Source organism: Galeopterus variegatus, unplaced genomic scaffold (assembly GCF_000696425.1).
Source record: "Galeopterus variegatus unplaced genomic scaffold, G_variegatus-3.0.2 Scaffold1346, whole genome shotgun sequence".
Taxonomy (NCBI): Eukaryota; Metazoa; Chordata; class Mammalia; order Dermoptera; family Cynocephalidae; genus Galeopterus; species Galeopterus variegatus.
Window position 1 is genome coordinate 368,454 of NW_007727457.1, and position 21,969 is coordinate 390,422.

Consider the following 21,969-nt stretch of genomic DNA (forward strand, 5'->3'; position numbering starts at 1 on the left):
GATTCTGTACTTAGGACTTACATCCCTAATTAGAATCTTCTTCAGCCTTTGGACTCTCCTTATCTGTTCAGAGGAATGGCATGTTAGTATGGTCAGAATGGTCACTACTGTCAAATCTTGTCTTGTATTTATTAAACATTGCTCATTATAAGTTTAAGTACTCGTGCTTTTCAAGTAGCATCACATTTTCCCCCTTCGGATAAATTTCCATCTGTTTTTCTTTAAATCTTCCCGCTTTAAGGTGAAAGTGTGGTGGGATGTTTAATACATTACTTTAAAATACTTCAGATGGTTCCTGTGGAAATGGTACTTCACAAGCAAGATGACCTTTTATACTCTAGGGAGTGATCCACAGAGCTCAAAGAACTTTTTCCCTAAAAATTATGAAAACTTTTTACCAATCTAGTCAAGCTTATAAAGTCAGCATCTGAAAGGATTGCTTACTCCCCTACCCCCGATTACCCCTCACCAGTCAGAGTTCCCAAGACCCCAGTCTGCCTTTCTTACAATGCACTTATTCACAACAGTTGCTAGTATTGGCAGAAACAGAGAAATTACCCTTCATCCAGTTGGCTCTAGTCCCATTGTCAAAAATGTAAGTGGATTCTGATTAATGCACCAAGGTAACCTGTAATCCTTTACTGGAATCTGAAACCAAGAATTGTATGGAGCTTACATTCAGGCGATGGGAGACAGTTAATATCACAACAATCCTTTTTGTGTCAAAATAAATGTATTTAATGGACTGGAAATGGCTTTCTGCAATTAGCGCACTTAGACAAAATACACTCATAGAATCAAGTTACATGCCACACAGATATTTGGTTTATAAGGGTACTTCAAAAAGTTTGTGGAAAAATAGAATTAAAAGATAATATGAATTTTTTCATGAACTTTTTTCAAGTACCCTCGTATGTCTAGCCAGGTTTGTTAAAAGTTTTCAGATAAATTTTGGTCCTGTATCAAAGGGATACCAAATTTCTAAATTCTAATTTCTGTACCTGGTTTTTTAATGCCTCTGCACATGGAGACCCCTTGACTATATAGGTCGTATAATATAACTGACTGACGTGGTCATTGCAGACATAAATTGAAATGTGTGTCTAATGACATATGGCTCATTTTAGACAAGTGGCTTTCAGGCTGGGTGAACAGGCATCTAGGTGTCCAAATAGGTCTCTTTTAAAGGGCTGCTTTATAGAGGGGTAGGGGGAGCGAAAGGCCAAAGTGAGCAGAACCATAGGACACCTCCTTACACTCATAACACTCCACACTAGTTCCTATTCCCATCCAAAAGCTTAAAATCATTATACCAAGCAAACTCAGGATGTTTTCTTCTTGACTAGATTTTTCTCAGCTGTAGCTGTGGCAGCAGCTGTACAGTTTCTTCAGCCCAAGATACTTTTTCTTTTACTTGTCAAGATTTTGTTATGCTGCTTCGATAAGTCCCATTATACTTTCTCATTACATTGGGGCTGTATAATAGTTTCTTTGTTTTTAGTATTTCTTATAAGTGAACCAGAAGCCAGGACTTGAAGATTCTTCTCTTTGCCCAATTTGGGCTGTGATGGTACATTTACGTATGATCAGATTTAACTAGCATTTCTAGGAACTGGAATTTATTACTGTAAGCAGTCATGCAACACATCTGAATTCAGATCTCTTAATAGCCCCAAGTTGAAAATAAAATCATTGTCACTTCTGCCAGTATGCTGGTTCCAAAAGCTTACCAGCCTTTGTGATACTGACAATCATATCAGTTTTGTACTTTCCAAACAGAGTTCTCTAATTTTTCTTTTGTATTGTAATTTGTGTTAATGGCCAGCAAGAGGCCGGATGCATTAGCTGAACTGCAGTGCTGAGCTTTGCTCCAGTTTTTACTTCCTGTATCTTCACAACCATCAGTTTTCCATATCCTTTATATCAAAGACATTGTTCTTAATGAAACAGCCTAACATAGCAAACATTTTTAAAAGCACTATAATTTTAAAAGACATTTTGGAACTATTTTTTATTGCCTGGCCACAACTTGGTATTCATGTATGTGTATTCAGCATGTATATGTTTGTGTAGCTGATACATGGTAGACACTTAGTAAATTATTTGACAAATAAATGAAAGAATGACACCACATTATCCTAGTTCTTTTCATTGCTAATATAATGCAAAGACTTGGATTAGGATGTGGTTTCATAATTTACCCTACTTCTTTGATGTGGAATCAGTGTTATATTTATATGATAATTCTCAAATGACTTGAGATATTTTTAGGAACTGTTAGCTCTTCAAAATGTTTTATATTTGAATTTATTTATAGGAAACTCCACAAAACACCTAGAAGTTACATGGCTTCTTTAGTTCATGAAGATTGCATCTATATCTCCATAGTGACTATTTAACTGAATAGAGTAACTCACTTCTTGGATTATCTGAGGCCTTCTATGTTGCTTATTTCCCAGCAAGTGGTTCACTTATGCTAATAATAATAGCTGGTATTTATTGAGAGTTTAATGTGTGCCAGGCACTGTTATAAGAACTTTATGAATATCTAATTTAATCTTCACAACAACCCTTTGAGGTAGGGTTGTTCCTATTTTACAGATGAGAAAACTAACGTTCAACAAAGTCAAGCAAATTGTTCAGGGCAAACAGTTTATCAGTGGTCTGGAGGCCCAACTCTAGAGCTTATGATTTGGGGGAATTTTGTTGTTATTTTTTGAGGAAGGCAAAGCAAGTTTTATTATGCTCTTCACTCTGGGGGTAAAATATACACAACATAAAATTTACCATTTCAACCAATTTTAAGTTTACAGATCTGTGGCATTAAGTACAGTCACACTGTTGAACAACCATCACTACCATTTATCTCCAGAACTTTTTCATCTTTCCCCATGAAGCTCTGTACCCATTCTCCCTGCTTCTAGCCCGTGGTAACCACCATTCTATTTTCCGTCTCTGTGGAGTCTAGGAACTTCATATAAGTAGAATCATATACAATGTTTCTTTTTTCTGATTGGCTAATTTCACTTAGAATAATGTCTTCATGATTCATCTATACTGTAGCATGTGTCAAAATTTCCTTCCCTTTTAAGGTTGAGTAATTCCATTGCATGTATATGCCACATTATGTTTATTCATTCATCCAGCAATGGACACTTGGGGTTGCTTCCACCTTTTGGCTTTTGTGAATAATGCTGCCAAACATGGGTGAACCAATGTCTGTTCAAGTCCTTGCTTTCATTCTCTTGGGAATACACCCAGAAGTAAAATTGCTGGATCACATGGTAGTTCTATGTTTAATTTTTTGAGAACTGTCATACCGTTTTACAAAGCAACTGCACCATTTTACATTCCCACCAGCAGTGCACAAGGGTTCGTTTTTCTCCACATCCTCTCAAACTTGTTATTCTCTGTGTTTGTGTATGTGCACATGCATGTGTTTTTCTATAGTGTCCAAGCTAATGAGTGTGAAGTTAAAGCTTGTCTTTTAAGTGCTACTGCGAGAATATTCTGCCTCAAAGCCAAAGGGAGAGATGAGTTTGTCCTTTAAATAACTTACCAGTTCTCAGTGCATCTATTATCTCTCTTTGCTATAACCAAAACAGAAGTAAAAAAACATAAAATGTGTCCATAAATACCCTGATATCTCTGAAAACACAAAAGTTCTATTTGATTTATTTGAATTCAGTAAATATTTATATACATCTGTTAGATAGTTCTTACTCTATCTGTATGATGCATTAAGAATCTAGTCATCCCTTATTGCCATTGCTGCTACCACTCTGTTCCAGGTTAAAATTTTCTCTCTCCAGGATCACTTTAATAGCCTTCTAACTGGTCTTGTTGCTTCTACCTTTGTTTATTCTGTTCTCCACACAGCAGTCAGTGTGATCTTTATAAAATGTGAGTCAGACTATGTCAGCTGTTCAGAACTCCACAGTGTCTACAAACCAAAGTCCTCACAGTGGTGTACTTGCACTCGTTCTTGCTGTGCTGTCACCACACTGACCTCTTCACTATTTGTCAAATGCTCCAGACGCTCTCCTACCCCAGGCCTTTGCACTGACTGTTTCTTCTGCTTGGCATGCCTGTCCTCCAGATAGCTAGCTACCATATCTCATTCCCTTACCTCCTTTGTCAAGTCTTTACTCAGGTATCACCTTCTCAGAGAAGCCTGTTCTGTCCCTTATCAACAGTTGTGACACTCCTGCCTCTACCGCTCTACCTTGCACTTCCTCACATTGCTTTTTTCTCACAGCACTTATCACCTTCTAACATACCATATAACTTACTTATTCAGTGTCTGTCTTCCCAAGTGGAAGGTAAGCTCCATGAGGGAAGAGATTTTCTTTTTGGTCTGTTTTTATTCATTGAGATATCCCCAGAATAGTTCCTGGCACACAGTAGACACTCCGTAAATTTTTGTTGAATGAATTAATTCTTTGAGTTGTTGAATAAGTTAATTTTTTTAGTCAGCCCCTCCTCAGCATTAAGATACCAAGTTGATTGAGTTTCCTACTCTGATCAAGCTCCACATCTAGTTGGGGAGTAGAAACCAGGGAATGGAATTGATGCAAATCAGGATATGGTAAATTTCCATTTTGCTCTTTGTATTGTTTTGGGGGAGAGCCAAATAATCTGGAGTTTTTCCTGAAAAGACAATTTTAGTTTTATTTTCATGTAACCTCTCTTTTGCCACCCAAACCAATCCCCTTCTTTCCTTGTGTAGGCTTACAAAATGACTTTTCCTAAAAACTCTGATCCATTTCTAGAGGTTGCAAATTGTCAGCACATAGACTGGATTTAGCCCACAGTATGTTTTTTTTGGCTTATCCCATGTAGTACTGGTTATTTGGTTTGTGTGTTTGTTTTTTGTTTTACTCAGTGCTTCTTAAAATAATTTAATTACTTGCCAACATTTAGAATTCAGATATTTCCGATGAAAACCTGGATTTCCAGTTTCTTTTGAAAAAGTGGAAGTTCTGATGACATAGGGCCTGCATTCTTGCATGGCAACCAGCTGACAGAATTGAGTAGCTGTGGTTTCCTTCAGACTAGGCATAAGCTCCTTTGGTTTGACAACTTACCCTTTCACTTATCTTACCTGTTTGCCTCCTGTAGGGATTTGACTTCATAGCCCCTTCTTTAACCAGAATGCATTGAGTAAAATTTAAGCCACATTTTTCAGAGATTGAAGTTAATTTTTACATAGCTAAGGAAACTGCTAATGGCTCTCTTTTGTTAAATGACCTATTACTGTTGATGTTCGCCAAAGGTGGCAACAATTTGAAGAAAGATCAACACAATTGATACTTCCTCAGCTTTTATATGTGTTCATTGGCTCATACCTTTTTAGTATGTCTTGATCCTTTTGTCTCTAGGCCCATAGGTGCTATGAGCTCATATAATGGTCTTATATAAAATAAAATGACAGTGAAATACCAAAGGTAAAAGTTTAGACATTTCATGTCACCTAATTAGAAGACAAAAACAGGATTGGAGTGCTGGGAAGATGGTGGAGGAGAGTAGAGGCAAGGTGGAAGAAATCATGGTAAATATAATTGCCCAGCAAAATGCCCACCACAATTAGTGTCCTTAAAGCATCTTAAGACTCAGAGTCTCAAGACAAAATAAAAGTAACCCCAGAATTTCATAGTGTTAAGATCCTGAAACCTATAATTCTTACTATACTGCAAGGTTACAAAGGTGCCACGTATTTGTTCAACCAAAAATAATCTATTTTATGAAACCTCACATCACTGTTGTCATGGTGACTATTATTTGTTTTCTCTTCCTCTTCTGGAAAACTACACGAGACTCTTGTTTGAAGTGGGAAGCAGGAGGAGAGAGAGTGTCCATCTTCCTTCTGCCACAGCACATTGGCATTTGTCCCATAAGAGTATGGCACAATTCAGTGCCTCTAACTTGTGTTTTCTGTGGCTTTGTTTATGGTCTTCTGAGTATCAAGGGGGAAAAAATGTCTTTTTAAAGAAAAAAATGAAACCTGAATTCCTGGAGTGATTTTTGGGGGGTTGGAAGGTTTTATTCCATGGCTAAAGGGTGAGTTCTTACTCTGGAAGAATGAACTTCTGGCTGCTGCTTTTACACTCAGTTAGTAAAGGATTTTGTTCCTTTAGTAGCTAATTTCAGAGCAAGCCCTTAAATCATCTTAACAGCCAGGGGACTTGAGGTCAGCTTATGGAAATCAGACATCATTTCCACTAAGTTTTTTAAGAGAACCAAAAGCCAAGAAAAGATCATATGTGTTAGGAATTCATATCCTGACTTTTTATGCTCTGGTACCTACAATATCACTGTGCTTATCAGTGTGTCCTTCTGACACATTTTTTCCCTGAGGCACATGATGGCTTACACTAATGTCGTTATATTCTAAAAGAGTCCACAGGTCTGATTTTTCAAATCACACCTCCATTGAACTTGAGGAGAGAAGGCTTCTCACTAGAGGCAAGTGAGCATGATATACATAGTTAATATATCTACCTTCCTTTATACTTTCTTCTAAGGATTGATTTCCTTTTTCTGGTTGGGAATTGGTATGTATCTATAATAAGTACCTTTATTTACTTATAAGACAAGTTGTTTTTCTAATTTAGCAGGTGGCAGAAGAGAAACCAGTGAAAACAGATGTCTTATAACATGGCTGAGCAAATAATAGATGGGTGGTGGAATTACATTTTCAGTGTGGCATCTGGATTGTCTCCATAGTTCGCAGAAGCCTTGTCTGGGCCCTCTTTATTCTTCACTTTTGGGAATTTTGTTGATGGCCTCCAACTAGAGGCCTTTTTCTCTTCTTTTATGAGCACCTGAAAAAAGCAGAGGAAATAGTAGCATGCAGTGAGTGTCTGAAGCAGTCACTCTAGCCCAGTGGTTCTTAACCTCATTATGGAAATCTTTAAAAATATATATGAGGGTATTCAAAAAGTTGGTGGAAAAATAAAATTAAAAAATAATACAAATCTTCACATGAACTTTTTGAAGACCCCTCGTGTGTGTACACACACACACACACACACCCACCCACCCACCCACCCACCCCTGGCCTAAGGTGAAGCCCAAGCTTTTTCTTTAAAGTTTCCCGAGTGATTCTAATGTACAGCCAAGGCTAAGAGTGAAAGGCAAGCCTGTGGGTTTTCACATTTCCCCAGAGTTCCTGAAAGTGCCTTTAGGGGTTACCTTAAGAAGTAAGTAGGTGAGGTACAAATAGAAGGTGTTTTAGGCTCCCACTCCTTGACTATCCCTATTCCCTCTTCTGCCTGAGCAATTCTGCTTTTGTCTGTTTTATATATTGGGTTTGTGAAGGGAAAAAAGTTTTTTAACCCAGACTCTGGACCTTGGCCTTACGCAAGAATGACAAGATAGGTTGTAAATCTGGTTTTCTAGGATGGTGAGCACTGAGTTCTTCCACAAGAATCTGTGTGTCATATAGCCTCTGAAGAATGTAGAAAAAGAAAAGGAAATCTAATAGTGATAAAAAACAGTATGTAGTGAGCTAGCTTTTACTCAAATAAGAAAAGCCCTAGTTAGTAAAGAAAGTAACTTGCTCATACAAAAGTCTAAAGCAGTGTTTGCAAGCTGGCCGCCAGAGGACCTAATTGATCACAGTGTCTGTTTTGGCCCACATGATTTTTGTTAAAATTTAGACTGCCCTGTTCTCCAGTTTACTTCAGTCTCTAGCACTCCGCATTGTTTGACCCACTCACTCATTTGCTTATCCTAAAGTCCTGGCCCCTGAAAGCATTTGTGTTTGTAGACCCTAGAAAGCAATTTATTAGCAATTTACTATTTGCGGGGGTATTTCATTTGATCACTAAAAACAAACCCTATGTACATGGTTGGTACAAGACACTGTAACCTGTTGTCTGCTTCTTTAGAAAAATGTTTGAGTTATAGATATTTAACAGCCATTGAAAGAGTTATCATTTATTTCCTATCCTCAAAAATAAATAAAGTATAGCTTTTATCCAAGAGAATAGTTTGTTTGGTATTGGAAGCAAGGTATTCACTTTAAGTACTGTATTAACTCTATTTCTAGAAAGCCAGATTGGTATATCTGTCTCTTGGTAGGCTAGCTTTCATTCCTTTTTTTTTTTTTTTTTTTTCATCTAGATCAGATCAAATCTAATTAAAATTGTTCTTCTTTATCTTTTATGATTTAAACACTCATTGCCCTCTGTGGTCTCACTAATGGACTAATTTTCTGAGGTTATAAATTGGCATGCTTTCATTTCCAGATTGCAGCCTTTCTGTCCTCATTTTTCCAATTTTTTTTGACATGTTTGTTTTATGCTGTATCACAAAATGGATTTCCTCATTTCTCCTTCTCTGAAATCATTTGTCCCCTTATAATTAAAGCATAAGCTGTGCATCCAAGGATATTTATCCTAACGGCACCAAATTTATATTTTTAAAAAGCAACCACACTTTTTTTAAAAAAAGAAAAAAGTTGGCAAGTCAGTTTTAGTTTTAGTTTTTTAAAAACAATGACTTTAACCCATTCCCTAAAGCAAATTAGTAAAGAAGTCAATTTTTAAAAATTCCTATAGCAGTTCTATACCATAAAATTACTATTGTAATTATTGCCAATTTTTTGGCTATTATACTCTTTCTTATTATAACTTAAAACTTTGACCAGAAAAGTATAGAAAGAGCATAATTTTAAAACATACAGCATAACTTCTTTTTCTTTTTGTAGCATTAATCTTATCACTGGTCATTTAGAGGAACCAATGCCAAACCCCATAGATGAAATGACAGAAGAACAAAAAGAATATGAAGCCATGAAACTTGTCAACATGCTTGATAAACTTTCCAGGTATTGTATTCCCATCCATCTTTTGCTTGGTTTCTAAAAATGTTCTATTTCTTTGTCTCTCTCACTGAGAGTTACCATAGAACAGCAACTCTGGAAATCCATGTTGATTGGAACAGGATGGCCCAGGCAGCAGTAGTCCAGATATCTCTTGGCTACCATGGTTTTTCTATATGTGCCGCTTCTGGATGTGCATTCTTAAACATTTAAACTCTCAAAGCTAGGATAGTAACTACTAGATCACTGTAATATTTAACCAACTAACCTCCCTGTCTTCAAAAGGATACTATGAGTTAGAGACAGTGGTTTTGCTGCTTCTTGTATTTTTGTTTTAGTCTGTTTTGGTTTTTGTTCCAAATCATGATGCTTTTTTTTTTTTTTTTTTTTTTTTTTTTCTCACTGAGAGTTACCATAGAACAGCAACTCTGGAAATCCATGTTGATTGGAACAGGATGGCCCAGGCAGCAGTAGTCCAGATATCTCTTGGCTACCATGGTTTTTCTATATGTGCCGCTTCTGGATGTGCATTCTTAAACATTTAAACTCTCAAAGCTAGGATAGTAACTACTAGATCACTGTAATATTTAACCAACTAACCTCCCTGTCTTCAAAAGGATACTATGAGTTAGAGACAGTGGTTTTGCTGCTTCTTGTATTTTTGTTTTAGTCTGTTTTGGTTTTTGTTCCAAATCATGATGCTTTTTTTTTTTTTTTTTTCATTTTTGATGTGCAAGTTTGCAATTCTGCCTTTTTGAGTTGCTGCTGAAACCGAGAATTCTAAAATGTCACGTACCCAACAGGAAAAAGTGAAAAGAAATAGCTCAAAATGAAGGATTTTATGAAAGCAGGCACTTGTATTAATTAGAGGTTCTAAAAAAAAAAATCTCCCTTTCCCCTCTTACTTCACACCTCCTACTCCTCCAAAAATAACCAGTTTTGAAAATATTAAATCAGGTTTATACTAATCAGCAACTACTTGTCTTGGAGGAGTTATTAGAAAATAATTTCTTTCATACCTGGCTGAATTGCTTTATTTTCCAGTCATACATTGAGTCACTGTCTCCTTTAAGCCATCTTGAATGAGTGCTTCTGTGTGTTGGTGGCAGCTACCATTTAAAGGTGAATTTCTTCTTGTCATCTCCTTTTTTATAATAACTATATAAAGTCTAGTTAGTATCTCTCAGTCAAGAGAAGTAGCAATTGGAATGGGAAAGCCAGAAAGCCAACCATGAAAGAGAAAGTTGTAACAAAGAAACAATGAGAGGTTAAGGGCACAGCAGGAAGCTTAGAGTAGAAATGGACAAGAACAAGAGGTTGACACGGGGAGTGTAACAAGTATGAGTATTTAGACCCTCTGCATAGTGTGAGCTTTTTCAAATGATGCTGGTTTTCGTAGACAAAGTTGTTTAGAAGTAAGTAGCTTCATTATCTACAAAGCCAGTATGACTAGAACTCAGTGACTTCCACCTAGCCCTTTTAAATTTTCATCCTTTCCCAAGAAGATTAGGATTTACAGCTAACGGACTATGCTCACAAAGTTCAAAAGACATTGTTGCCTGTTGCAAATTACGTTCTCCATACGTCATACAGACGTGTTCCTTCCCTGAAGGAATTAACAGTCACAGAGAAGATACTGATGGGGCAAATCTATAGGAAGCAGAAGAACAAGTTCTAAATGAATATATAAAAATAAGATATGTGCTTGACTGCTTGCAGAAAGATCTGATGTAGCTAGTGAAACACTGTGGTATAAGTACAACAGTTAGGATTAGAACCAACAGAGTTCATCTTGTGGAAGCTAGAGGGGGAAGTGTTAGCAAGGACCTGAGTGCAGCATATTAATGTGTTAGAACAGTAAACCAGTTAAGTTGCATAAATTGCATATTCTGACCAACAATATGAGTTTTTAAAGGTTAACACAGATGCTATTCAACTGGATGAGTAAACTCCAATTTAGGAAAGTAAAAGATGAGAGAGAGAACTGCCTAAGATCATGCAGTATAATCCAGATACTTGGTTTACTAATAGAGACACCACCACTTCATAAGGCATCCCTGTCAGAGGCACAGAAAGCAAAGCTGCTAGGTCCTTCTCCTTTTACTCTCAGGAGAATCCACATATTCTAGAAGCTGCCAACAAATAAATACACAAATGTCAAGTCTGAATACGCAAGCTTCCACCTGCTTTAAACTATGCCTCAGAGAAGATGCATACTCACCCGGAAACACCCAGCAGATGCCCAGTTCATTCTGAAGGCGATACTGATTTTTGCATGTATAAAGCAGAGCAAATATGTCTTCTGTTGGCTTTGATGGTACCAATTTTGCCATTAAAGTTGAAGCAAAAGGCAACCTTGAGAATAGTCCTAAATCATGTAGACTTTTCACATGATGTGTGGTGGGTTTTTTACATTGTCTGCTTTTGTGTGCTTTCTAACATTTGCTCTCACTAATAACAATCAATGACAAAACTGTATAAAGATCAGCAGTGGGCATTCCAAAGCAGGAATGCAAAGAATGAATCCATTCTTTATGCATCTTACATGTTTGCTGTGCTGTATTCCTCATTAGTCTTAAGTTTCTTCTCTTTTCACTTCTTTTTTTTTTTTTTTTTGAGGTAAAAAAGATGCATAAAGCCAAAGTAGACTAAATTCAGTACAATTTAGGGAACATTTACTAACCAGCTACTCTGTGCAAGGCACTGTGCTAGGAAGCTGAGGGAAATTCAGAGGTGAACATGACACTCTGCCTTTGGAGAACTCACATTCTAGCAGAGGTAATGACTGTAATCTATTCAAAAATACGAGGTAGAAGGAAATAATGACAAAACGAGGTCTATGTTGAACTGTAGACACCCAGGAAAAGGAGCAGTTCATTCTGTCTGGATGATTTAGGGAGGTTCTCACAGGAAAGGTAGTAGCATTTGTGCTGATCCCTGAAGTTTAAGAGGTATTTAATAGAAAAATGGAAAGTGACCATTCATTCCAGGTGGAGGGAAATTTAATCTTGTTAATAAGATGTCTTTGGTATTCACATACTGCATCTTTCTTCCAAAAAACTCAGGTTGTTTTATCATTATTTGATTAATATAGTATGTTATCAGATTTATCATTTGGGGAAGCAAGGACCAAAGAATTCCCCCCAAACATTTTCAGGCTAATGACTGATGATAATCTATTTCTTTTTAACAGTTTATAAAACACTTTCACATACATCCTCTTTCTAGCTTCATAATAAAGTGAGACTAGGAACTTCATTTTCCAGAACTCAAGACCTTTGCTCTGTCCACTGTGCTACCATGTCTGTCTGTTATAGCGAGTGTTTGCCAGAACACTTCCTGGTCATCCTCTCAACATTGTGCTATTGGTTAGCTCCCTCAGCTGTAACTCTAGGATGTTCTGCATTCAACCAAGTCTTTATTGTGCTAAAAGTGTACTGTAGCCTTGTCTGATTAACTCTCCTTCTCAAAAATGAAATCATTTTCTCCTGGACCTGAATTGAAAGGCGTGTGAGTAAAGGATAGGGTTGGAGGTGACGTGGCCAATGAATGGACACTAGACACTTCCTTTTTTCCATCCATAGGAGAGCAGATGTGAAGGACCTGCACCAGGATGGTGGTTAGCAACAGTGGCCCGTGCCAAAGCACTTACCAAAGTGATGACTAAGGTTGGTCATGCCAAGTACTGTTACTGAGCCTGGTGTAGGGGATAGATGTTACTCACTACCAAAATTGTAAAACCACCAATGTGAAAATTATAATTACATTTCCATTTTGTCGCCATGCTAGACATAGCTACTGCCTCAAGGAGCTGACCAATTTAGCAGCCTTCTCTCAGCTTGATTTCCAAGGACACTGGAGAGATTAGTGCTCACATATTTTCTTCCCATTGAATACCAACTGACTAGGTAGTATTCCAAGTGACTTTTTAATTTTTTTAGCATAAGGATTATATTTGTGACAGATGTAGATAAGGGGATTGGCAGTACACCTTGAGGTCTTAAGAGTTTGAGAATAACTGAACCCTATGAATCCCATCATGTCTAGCTAGTACAGTGCCTTGTACCCTGTGGTTTCCCCAGTGTGTGATGAAGAAATAATGAAAACAGCTGATCCCCAAATTTGAAGGCCAGTTTCTTTGCTCTATGAAATAGCCTACATGGTTTAAGACTTTAGAGTATACTTTGTCAGTTCCATGTCTCGGCCAGACATCAGGGCTGAAAAGGAATCTCATAAAGTACTTTGGGCCATAACCACCTAATTTAAATACTGGGGTACAACATTCCTTTAATATAGGATAATAATTATAATATTTATCAAACAAAGTTCTGAGGTATGAGATTATATAGAAAGCTTCATTTGGCATCTTTAACGTGAGAGCAGAGTTGGAAAAGGGGATGAAATTTGCCTGTCTCTCCACCTCCTCTTTCCTTCTCTGACTTGGGAAAAAAATAAGCCCCTGCAACTCAAGCAGGAGATTAGAATGGAGATTGTGTGTGGTTAAGCAAGTCCAGTGTGTCTAATACAATTGCATTTGCCTTAACTACAGCACACAGCTCATATATAATAATGGTGCCTCATCCAGAAAAGGGGAGAGATCACTGATTGGCTTAAAGCTCAAACTAACCAAGGGAAATAAAATTTCGGGTTACAGTTTTGTTTTGACTTGTCTAATCCCCTTTAGTTCTTTAATTGGAACCAGAACTGATTAATCCTCTACCCCACCCTTACTCCCTCACTGTTTAAAAAGGTACATTGCCTTTTTGCTTATATATTCTACCATCAAAATCTATGTTTCAAAATTTATATTTATATAAATAATACTTGTTCTACCATTTCCTCCTTTTCTCATCCACTCCTTAACCAATAATTGTGATTCGTTTTTGTTTTTTGTTTTTTTGCCAGCCATTGTGTACTATTTGGGACATGGCTTATTAAATAAATGCAGGCAGCAAATATAGGAATAGGAATATTCTTATATAAATATAGGAATTAATTATAAAATTAATCCAAATATTAATTTTAAACTTACTAATGCTGAGACAGGTGATTTATGACTAAAAAGTAACAAATACATAATTTTTCTTTATAAATAAGTTATTTTACTCCCCTTACAAATATATAAACAACCATAATTATACCTACCTTGGATATTCAGGTATGGGGGCTTGGATCTAGTGAAATTAATATACCCTTAAAGTGGCAGGGGAGGATTAATTTGAGAGGCTTGATATTTATGTATCTTTGGGTTATAGACAACCCTTCTGATGGCTGGACACCTCTAAGTAAAATATGATGCTACTTTTGTATTACCTATTGGTAGTCATTGTCCTTTAGATCTGTAGTAGGAATGGCTACTTTGAGCTCTTTGTTAAAGAACTAGCTGAAATGGCTCTTAACTGTTAGAGAAACATCAAATAAGAATAATCTCCACTGGCTGTTTGCTCTCTTAGTTACCCTCCTCCTTTAAGTTTTCCTAATTGAAAAGAGCATATAAGAACTTTTATTTCCACTACTTAATTCAACAGTACCAGTTGGCATGATGACCTCTTATTAATATTTATTTCATTAGTTTGGACAACAGGGTAGAAAAGTTCCGTAAATAAATTACCAAGAAATAATAAAGAATACCATTACTCAAGGATAAAACTGAATTGTATTCTTCCAGCCCTACCCCTAACCTCTTTCTCTATATTTTCTTAACCATACTGTTTAATGTGAGGTAGGGAGCAAATTTTTAGAAGCCTTGCATGCTGTCTTCTAACAGAAATGAGAATAATTATAAAAGGCTAATATTTATAGAGTACTTTAAGGTTTAAAAAGTGCTTCCATATACTTTATCTCCATTGATCATTTAAACAGCCCTGTGAATTAAATAGGGCCAGAGGTATTTTATTAAGGAGTAAATGCACTAAAGATTAAATGACTGACCCAAGATCAGGCATCTAGTTAATGACAACCACCATGACTTAGTTCTCAGTCTTCAGACTACAGATCTTGTGCCATTTTGAAAAATTACCAACTCTTGGGCCGGCCCATGGCTCACTCGGTAGAGTGCGGTGCTGATAACACCAAGGCCATGGGTTCGGATCCTATATAGGGATGGCCGGTTTGCTCACTGGCTGAGCGTGGTGCTGACAACACCAAGTCAAGGGTTAAGATCCCCTTCCCGGTCATTTTTAAAAAAAAAAAAAAAAAGAAAAGAAACAAAGAAAAATTACCAACTCTTGGGCCGGCCCATGGCTCACTCGGTAGAGTGCGGTGCTGATAACCCCAAGGCCATGGGTTCGGATCCTATATAGGGATGGCCGGTTTGCTCACTGGCTGAGCGTGGTGCTGACAACACCAAGTCAAGGGTTAAGATCCCCTTCCCGGTCATTTTTAAAAAAAAAAAAAAAAAAAAAAAGAAAAGAAACAAAGAAAAATTACCAACTCTTAAAAACTTGTCAGTCTGTTTTTTTTAAAAGATATTCAAAATTTTAAATAAACACAAAGCACAAAAGACATCTCTAAGTATTCTTAATAGTAAGCACAATTACTTTAGAAGAGAGTTAAGATTTGGAGGACATGCATTTCTGCTTTGAGGCCTTCTCAACATCAAGTTGAGCCCTTCTCAACATCAGGTCAAGTGCAAAATCAATAGCTTATATTGGGGGGAAAAAAACTTTATATGAGGGAAACCAGTAAAATTTCTATGATTCTCTGTTAATATGAGGTTTTTTAATTGTTTTAAAAAGAGAATGAATATGGGTATTCTAACAAATTCTTATACATGTGATCACATTAATAAAACCTAACTTTAAAAAGGCTACCCTATGGGACTGTGTAGGCAATTCTCAATTACCTTTACAAAGTGGAAGAACACGGTGATGTGAACAATACACTGTATCCCTTTGTCTTGGGAATAATATTTTTATGCTGCATATTTCACTTTCCCAGTTGTACCCAATCCCAGAGCATGATGATGAAGGCTAGGGAAGGATCTCAGAATTGTTTTTGAAAGATGCAGCCCGAAGACCTCCAGTTTGCTGAGGAAAAGCCACCATACCCCACCTTCCTACTGGGTTAGTGGCTTAGTGAGGAAAGATCAGTATAACTAGTCAGCACTAGGAAGCCATTAGATGAAAGATATAATGAAAGATGAAGGATCAGGGTCCCAGCCATATGGACACTTTCACAGTATCTAACTGAACATGTTAACCAGTCCCAAAGGTTATAATATTATTTCTGTGAGAAAAAAGTGTTGACAACAGTTATAAGACTATTAGAAGGTATTGGGAAATCCATTGCCCTTCAGTGCATTGTGAACTATTCCAGTGATGCTGAAACCTTGAAATAAGATGCATCTCAGAGTTGGAATTATAGCAAAGACTTTTTATATACAGAGCTTTTCTTTTCAGGGCTATCACAGTCTCCATTCTATCAGGCATTTTTAGGAAAGGTCTATGTTAATTAAAATACATTATTTATGTACTAATTTCTCATCCGATCTTTCAAATGTGAGAAAGAATTAAATATGAAATGGCTAATTTAAAATATCAGGTTCTTTTTTCCAAGCCAACCTTACATTAAGAGCAGGAATCCCTGTGCCAAAGAAATGGTTCCCAATTATCCTGTCTTGGGTTTTGTTATACATTGTACAGAAGTCAACAAAACAAGTATGTAACAGAACCTGCTTAAATAGCAGCCACCCTCATTAAAAACAGAGAATTAATCAGGGGGTGATTGAAGAAAGCAGTGCCTCATAGGTTCTCCCCCTTTTCTTCTTTTCTAATCATAGAACAAAATATGTTATATAAAAGGATCGGAACTATTATGCAGTACTCAATTAGAGGGAGGTGAATAGGTCTCTAACATGCTGTTTTATCAAAAGAGCAGACTGGTGTTTGCATGACTGTTGTTTCATTACAGACCCTGTCATTAATTCCATGTGTCAATACTGCCCTGTAGTACACAGAGCAGACAAGAAAGAAGAGCCCTTGAAAACAAGGGAATGATTTTTGAGTCGTTATCAAGCTAAGTGGCAAGCGGGAAGCTGAAACTCGTATAGGTAAATTCGAAGGGACTCTTGGGAGATCTGCAAGTGGGAAACAAGAATGCATTTTACCAACTGCTTAATTGTGTCCTGTTTTTCAACAAGTACACTTGAATTGAATGCTTTGTTTGTATTGCACAAAAACATGTGCTGTGGGCAAGAGTATTCTCTTGCTTCCAGGTCAAGTAAGGTGTTTTATACACATACACATCTGACCTATTCTATAAGGTGCGATTGGGTATGTTAGTATCTGAGCCCCAATATTGCACTGTCATTTCTGGGGGAAAGAGTCTCATAGGAATGAGAAGCCCTAAAAAGTGGGACCCTTCTCTAAGGTTCTGAGAATTTATATAAGCCCAGGCATCCCAGAGTACCATACTTACAGGGAAATGGTGGCTCAGGAAAATATTAAAATATATCTGGGGGAAAAAAAGACTAGAAAATTTTAAATATGGTATAAATCCCATAATCTCCCACCCCTAGATCTTTAAGAAAGTACTTTTTGGTTTCCATCGCAGTCCTAAGGGTCAGGCTGGGGCAAAATAAGGTTTCCTTTCTTGGACGTGCTTTATCTGTGTCCTCTTGCCTGGCCAAGTCCTTATAGAGCATGGTTCCTTATCGTTTAGTAAGATCAAATTTCTAAATGATGTTTCGTTCCAGTTGAACATTCTTGGAGGCTTATCTCTTCCCTGGCCAGATGCCTGATCAGATGAGAAGCCCGCCATGATACTGTCACAGTGCCTAGAATGGGCTCTTTATCCAGTAGACATCACTGTACTTTTTGATACGAGGGCAGTCTTAACTTGTGTTAAGGCCTGTGTATAGCATTGAAGGTAAGTATGAAGGAGTTGTTGCTATGTGACTATCTTAATCCTGATACACATTTCAATATACAGTATCCCATTTTACCATGACATACGAATATCTGACACTTAGTCATCCTTTTTAGATAGGACCTTCATAATTTAGGACCAGTAACTCTTCATAAAATGGCCTGTTTATTGAGGGCCATTATTTAATTTGGATCCTTCTTTGTAACGTTTGCCATTGCTTTGATTTACCTCTGTAATCATTTTAATCATCTGCTGGTAGTTTTGCAGAAAGGGTTTGTGGTCTTGGTGTATGTCAGTGATAATTATGTAGGATGCTGTGTTTGACTGTTATAGGTTTAGAATATTTTGATTAGAAACAAAGTCTTAGCGATAATCAATTTGAGTGTCTTAAAAACGTAGCAGCTTTTTAAATAGATGAAAATTATTTAGTAGCCTAATACTTAGACTCTTAAAATTAATATAGAATATTGGGGATCATCTTGTCCAACCTCTCATTTTATAAATGGTGGGGAGACTTAAGCCCAGAGAGGCAAATGACTTGCCCAAGGACACCTAGCAAGTTAGTGGAAGATCTGAGACTAGATTCTAGATCTCCCGATGCCTCATGCATAAGAAGTTGAGTCTATACAATTAGAAGATGGGAATTCCAGGCTGTACAGTAAAAAGGGAGCCTGACTTCTGCTGGAATGCCTGATGACATTGACTCATCAGGGTAATAATTATGGCTAAAATAGTATGAGAATGATTCCTGACAAATGGTCTCTACCATTATCCATTATACCATGACTCATGTACCATGTTCTTTCAGTAAACATTTACTGAGCATCTACTGTGTGCTCTGTTCTGTACTAGATACTGGCAAAGCCAGATAAGACATGGACTCTGCCCTCAAGTTGTTCACATTCTAATAAAGAAGAAATCCTTGGAAAGCATTATACAGGATTTCCTATGGAATGTTAGTACCTTTTCTAACTCTGTAAATCTTGATGAAAGTGAATCTTTTACCCAAAAATTTAGCTTTACTCTTGTTCATGGTTTAGTTATTAGGTAGGAGTCCCTTAAGACACCATATCTTTTCTCTGTGAAAATGCAAGATAATATCAATTGCAACTAAATTAGTCCACAAATACTTATTGAGGATCTGCTCTCTGCAAGGCACTGTGCTAGACACATAGGGATATGAAAATTGAATAATTAAAGCATAGAATGTATATTCTTTTTAATATATCAGAGCAGTGTTTCATAGCTTTCTAACTTTGTAATCACAATTATTTTGAATAAATATCCTTAAATATGGGGGACTCTTGAAATAAAAGACAAAAGTACTTCTGTACTCAAATCCAAACTTGTCAGCCTAGGATTCAGGTCTCCATTCAAATCCTCTTTAGTACCACATATCTCTTTTGAGCTTTCTTTTTCCTTTTCCTCAGCTGAGCCAGCCTGCTTGCCAATCCCTGCACACAGCTAACTCTTGCTTCTGTGCCTCTGCTTGACTAATTCTGCTTCTGGGATGCCTTTCTCCCTGTGAATCCATGTCCATCATTGCCATTACAGTCTGGCCCTGAGTCCACCTCCTCCAAGAAGCCTGTAATCAACGTCCCTGTCTCCTCTTGTGTCCCTCCCACATGTGCATAGCCCATATGACTGGTGAAGAAACATTTCTGTGGTGTTCATTAAAGCTTCCCATTCTCTGTCCACATCTTGCTGATCTCAATACAATAGACTATAAATGAAACAGTTCAGTATAACCACATCATTTACCAAGCTTTTTAGGAGTGAGTTTCTGTATCAAAGATTTCATTTTGATATTTTGGGCTGCTAGTTGTAGAATAGAGAGGAAGAAGATCAGAAAAGTAGGACGGGGGTATGAGAAATAAGCCTGGGGTCCATAAGAAAAAACAGTCACACATCTGTAAATGATCCTCTCCTACTTTAAAACAGGACAAGAAATCTCCTTTAAACAGATTTCAAATACATTAAGGGTGTATCGATGAATTGTCAAGCTTAAAGCAGGGTTCTGCCTGTTAATCATCTCAAGCTTGTTGATCTGCTGTTCTGTAATTCTTTTAATATTGTTTAATGTGTGTGTGTTTCATCTTCTGAACTGACTAAAAGCTTCTTGAGGACAGGGACCGTGTCTTTTATTTGCTTATGCATATTCTTCCCCCACTTATTCCTAACTAGCATGGGGAAACCTTCTGTAAGCACATAAGGGACAGGAACTGCAACTGCATCTACCTTCCAGCCATTACACTACACACTTCATATGTATGATAGCCTTTACCCTCATGACAACTTAGTGAGGTGCGTATTCTTATCCTAATTCTACAGATAAGAAACTGAAATTCAGAGAGTTCAAGGTCTTATGGCTAGTCAGTGGTAGATCCAGAATTAGAACCCAGGTCTCTCTGACTTCAAAATTTATATGCTCTTTTTTCACAATACCACAATAATAACAACAAGTATTTAAGAGCCCTTTATAGTTCACAGAACTCTTTGATCTACATTATCATTATTATTGCTACAACTACCACTGCTACTATTAGTATTACTCCTTGCAACATTACTAGGAAGTAGGTAGGACTAGGATTATCATGCCCCCATTTCACAGAGGGGAAACTGAGACTCAGAGACTTGTCCATGATCACATAGCTGGTAAGTGGAAGAATCAGGACTTCAAACAGATTTCCTGACTCCAGATCTTTTTGTTCTTTCCACGACATCACATATCTGCGTTAATTTGCACAAATGCATGATTATGTGGCCAGTTTTCACTGATGCCTTTCCTACAGAAATGTCAGTAAGCCCAGGCGTTGCATGAAGCCATGTGGAAAAGAAAATTTGTACCTCAGGGGAGCTTCCATTTTAATGGAGGGGTGATACAAAGCACCCAAAAAATAAACACTTGAGAAGAGGAGTTCACAAGCAAGAATTAAAATACAGGGCCCTTTGTTCCATAAATGAATTTCCACAATTTGGCCATAAAACTAATGTAACATTTTTAATTATTTCCATCGTAAAATTGGTTTGGGGAGTAAAGATGAAGCCGATAGACTTGATTTGAAAATATTCCTCCTGATCTTAGATGAGAAAATGCTATGTACTTCATACAAGTTGGTAGCTAGCCCCAGTATCATCCTGTTATCAAAGAAATGCAGTAGTGTTAGTCTCAAGGCCGGGTACATCTCATCTACCCAGCAATTCATCACTCTCCTTGGTAGGACCCCTTTAGTCCCATCTGCCAATCCTACTTCTACCTATCCCTACCCTTCAGCCCCTACCCCACCTCACTGAGTCCTCAGTTCACCAACCCCTTTAGACTTTGGACTCTCCTATCCCTCAGTGTTTTGTTCCCAGCACATTGTAGTATCCATTACTACAGAGTCCTTCAGTACAGTTAGAAGTAGGAAAATGTATATTATAAAATATACATATGTAGTGTATATCACTGCTGGAGAGAAGTTTTAATGGAAACAAATTGTTTCTAGCTTTCCACTGAACATTTCTACCTGGTTGTCATGCAGGCACCTCAAGCTGTTCATATCCTCAAAAATACTAGCATCTCCCCCCCAAATCTGCTTCATCTCCTGTGTTCTAGCTCCAGAGAATAATGTCACCATCTAGTTAGTCATCCAAGCTGGAGACACAGGGACACTCTACTCCTTACTCCCCTTCACCAACCCCTTGCCCTTCCAGTAAGTCATCAGCTCTACCTCAGAAATGTTGCCTTTTCTTCCCACAACCTAAGACTTAATCCAGCTGTCTCCTCTCCCACACACTATTATAGTGACCTCCTAATGACTTGTGTCTCTGCTACCTATTTCAGTGTGTCTACCACACTGCTGCCAGAGGTACTTTCTTATAAAACAAACCTGATGAGATACCCTGCTTTTTACAAAGTAAGCTCCTTACTTTGGTATTTAAGACATTTCACTCTTGAATCCTAAACCACCCTTGTAGCCTTACCTCCTGCCACTCCTTCATTGAACGTCACCACTCCCCAGACACTGGGCCCTTTCCCAGCTTCCTAAGAGCACAGAGATAGAAAATCTGAACTGACACAATCAAAAAAGGTCTACATGGGCCGGCCCAGTGGCGCACTCGGTAGAGTGCGGCACTTGGGAGCGCGGTGGCGCTCCCGCCAAGGGTTTGGATCCCATATAGAGACCAGTCCGCTCACTGGTTGAGCGTGGTGCGGGCGCGACACCGAGGGTTGCAATCCCGTTACCGGTCACGAAAAAAGACAAAAAGGAATTTAAAAAAAAAAAAAAAAA

The 21,969-nt window shown here is 37.6% G+C and overlaps 1 protein-coding gene across 5 annotated transcripts in view; it reads left to right on the forward strand.

Moving 5' to 3' along the window:
- RIC8B (RIC8 guanine nucleotide exchange factor B) overlaps positions 1-21,969 on the forward strand; it is a 99,603-nt gene that overhangs the window by 73,924 nt on the left and 3,710 nt on the right. Inside the window, exons 9-12 of one of the 5 annotated variants that reach the window (XR_550756.1) lie at positions 8,714-8,833; positions 12,412-12,495; positions 16,739-16,877; positions 17,523-17,695. The exons of 1 other annotated variant lie outside the window; for it this stretch is intronic. Coding sequence is in view for 2 of the 4 variants with exons in the window: in XM_008576414.1 (XP_008574636.1) it covers positions 8,714-8,870 (157 nt within the window). In the remaining 2 variants the exon portion in view is untranslated. Of the gene's footprint in view, positions 1-8,713; positions 8,871-12,411; positions 12,496-16,738; positions 16,878-17,522; positions 17,696-21,969 lie in introns of those variants that run through there. 3 more of the 5 variants (XR_550757.1, XM_008576413.1, XM_008576414.1) reach the window with 3 other exon arrangements.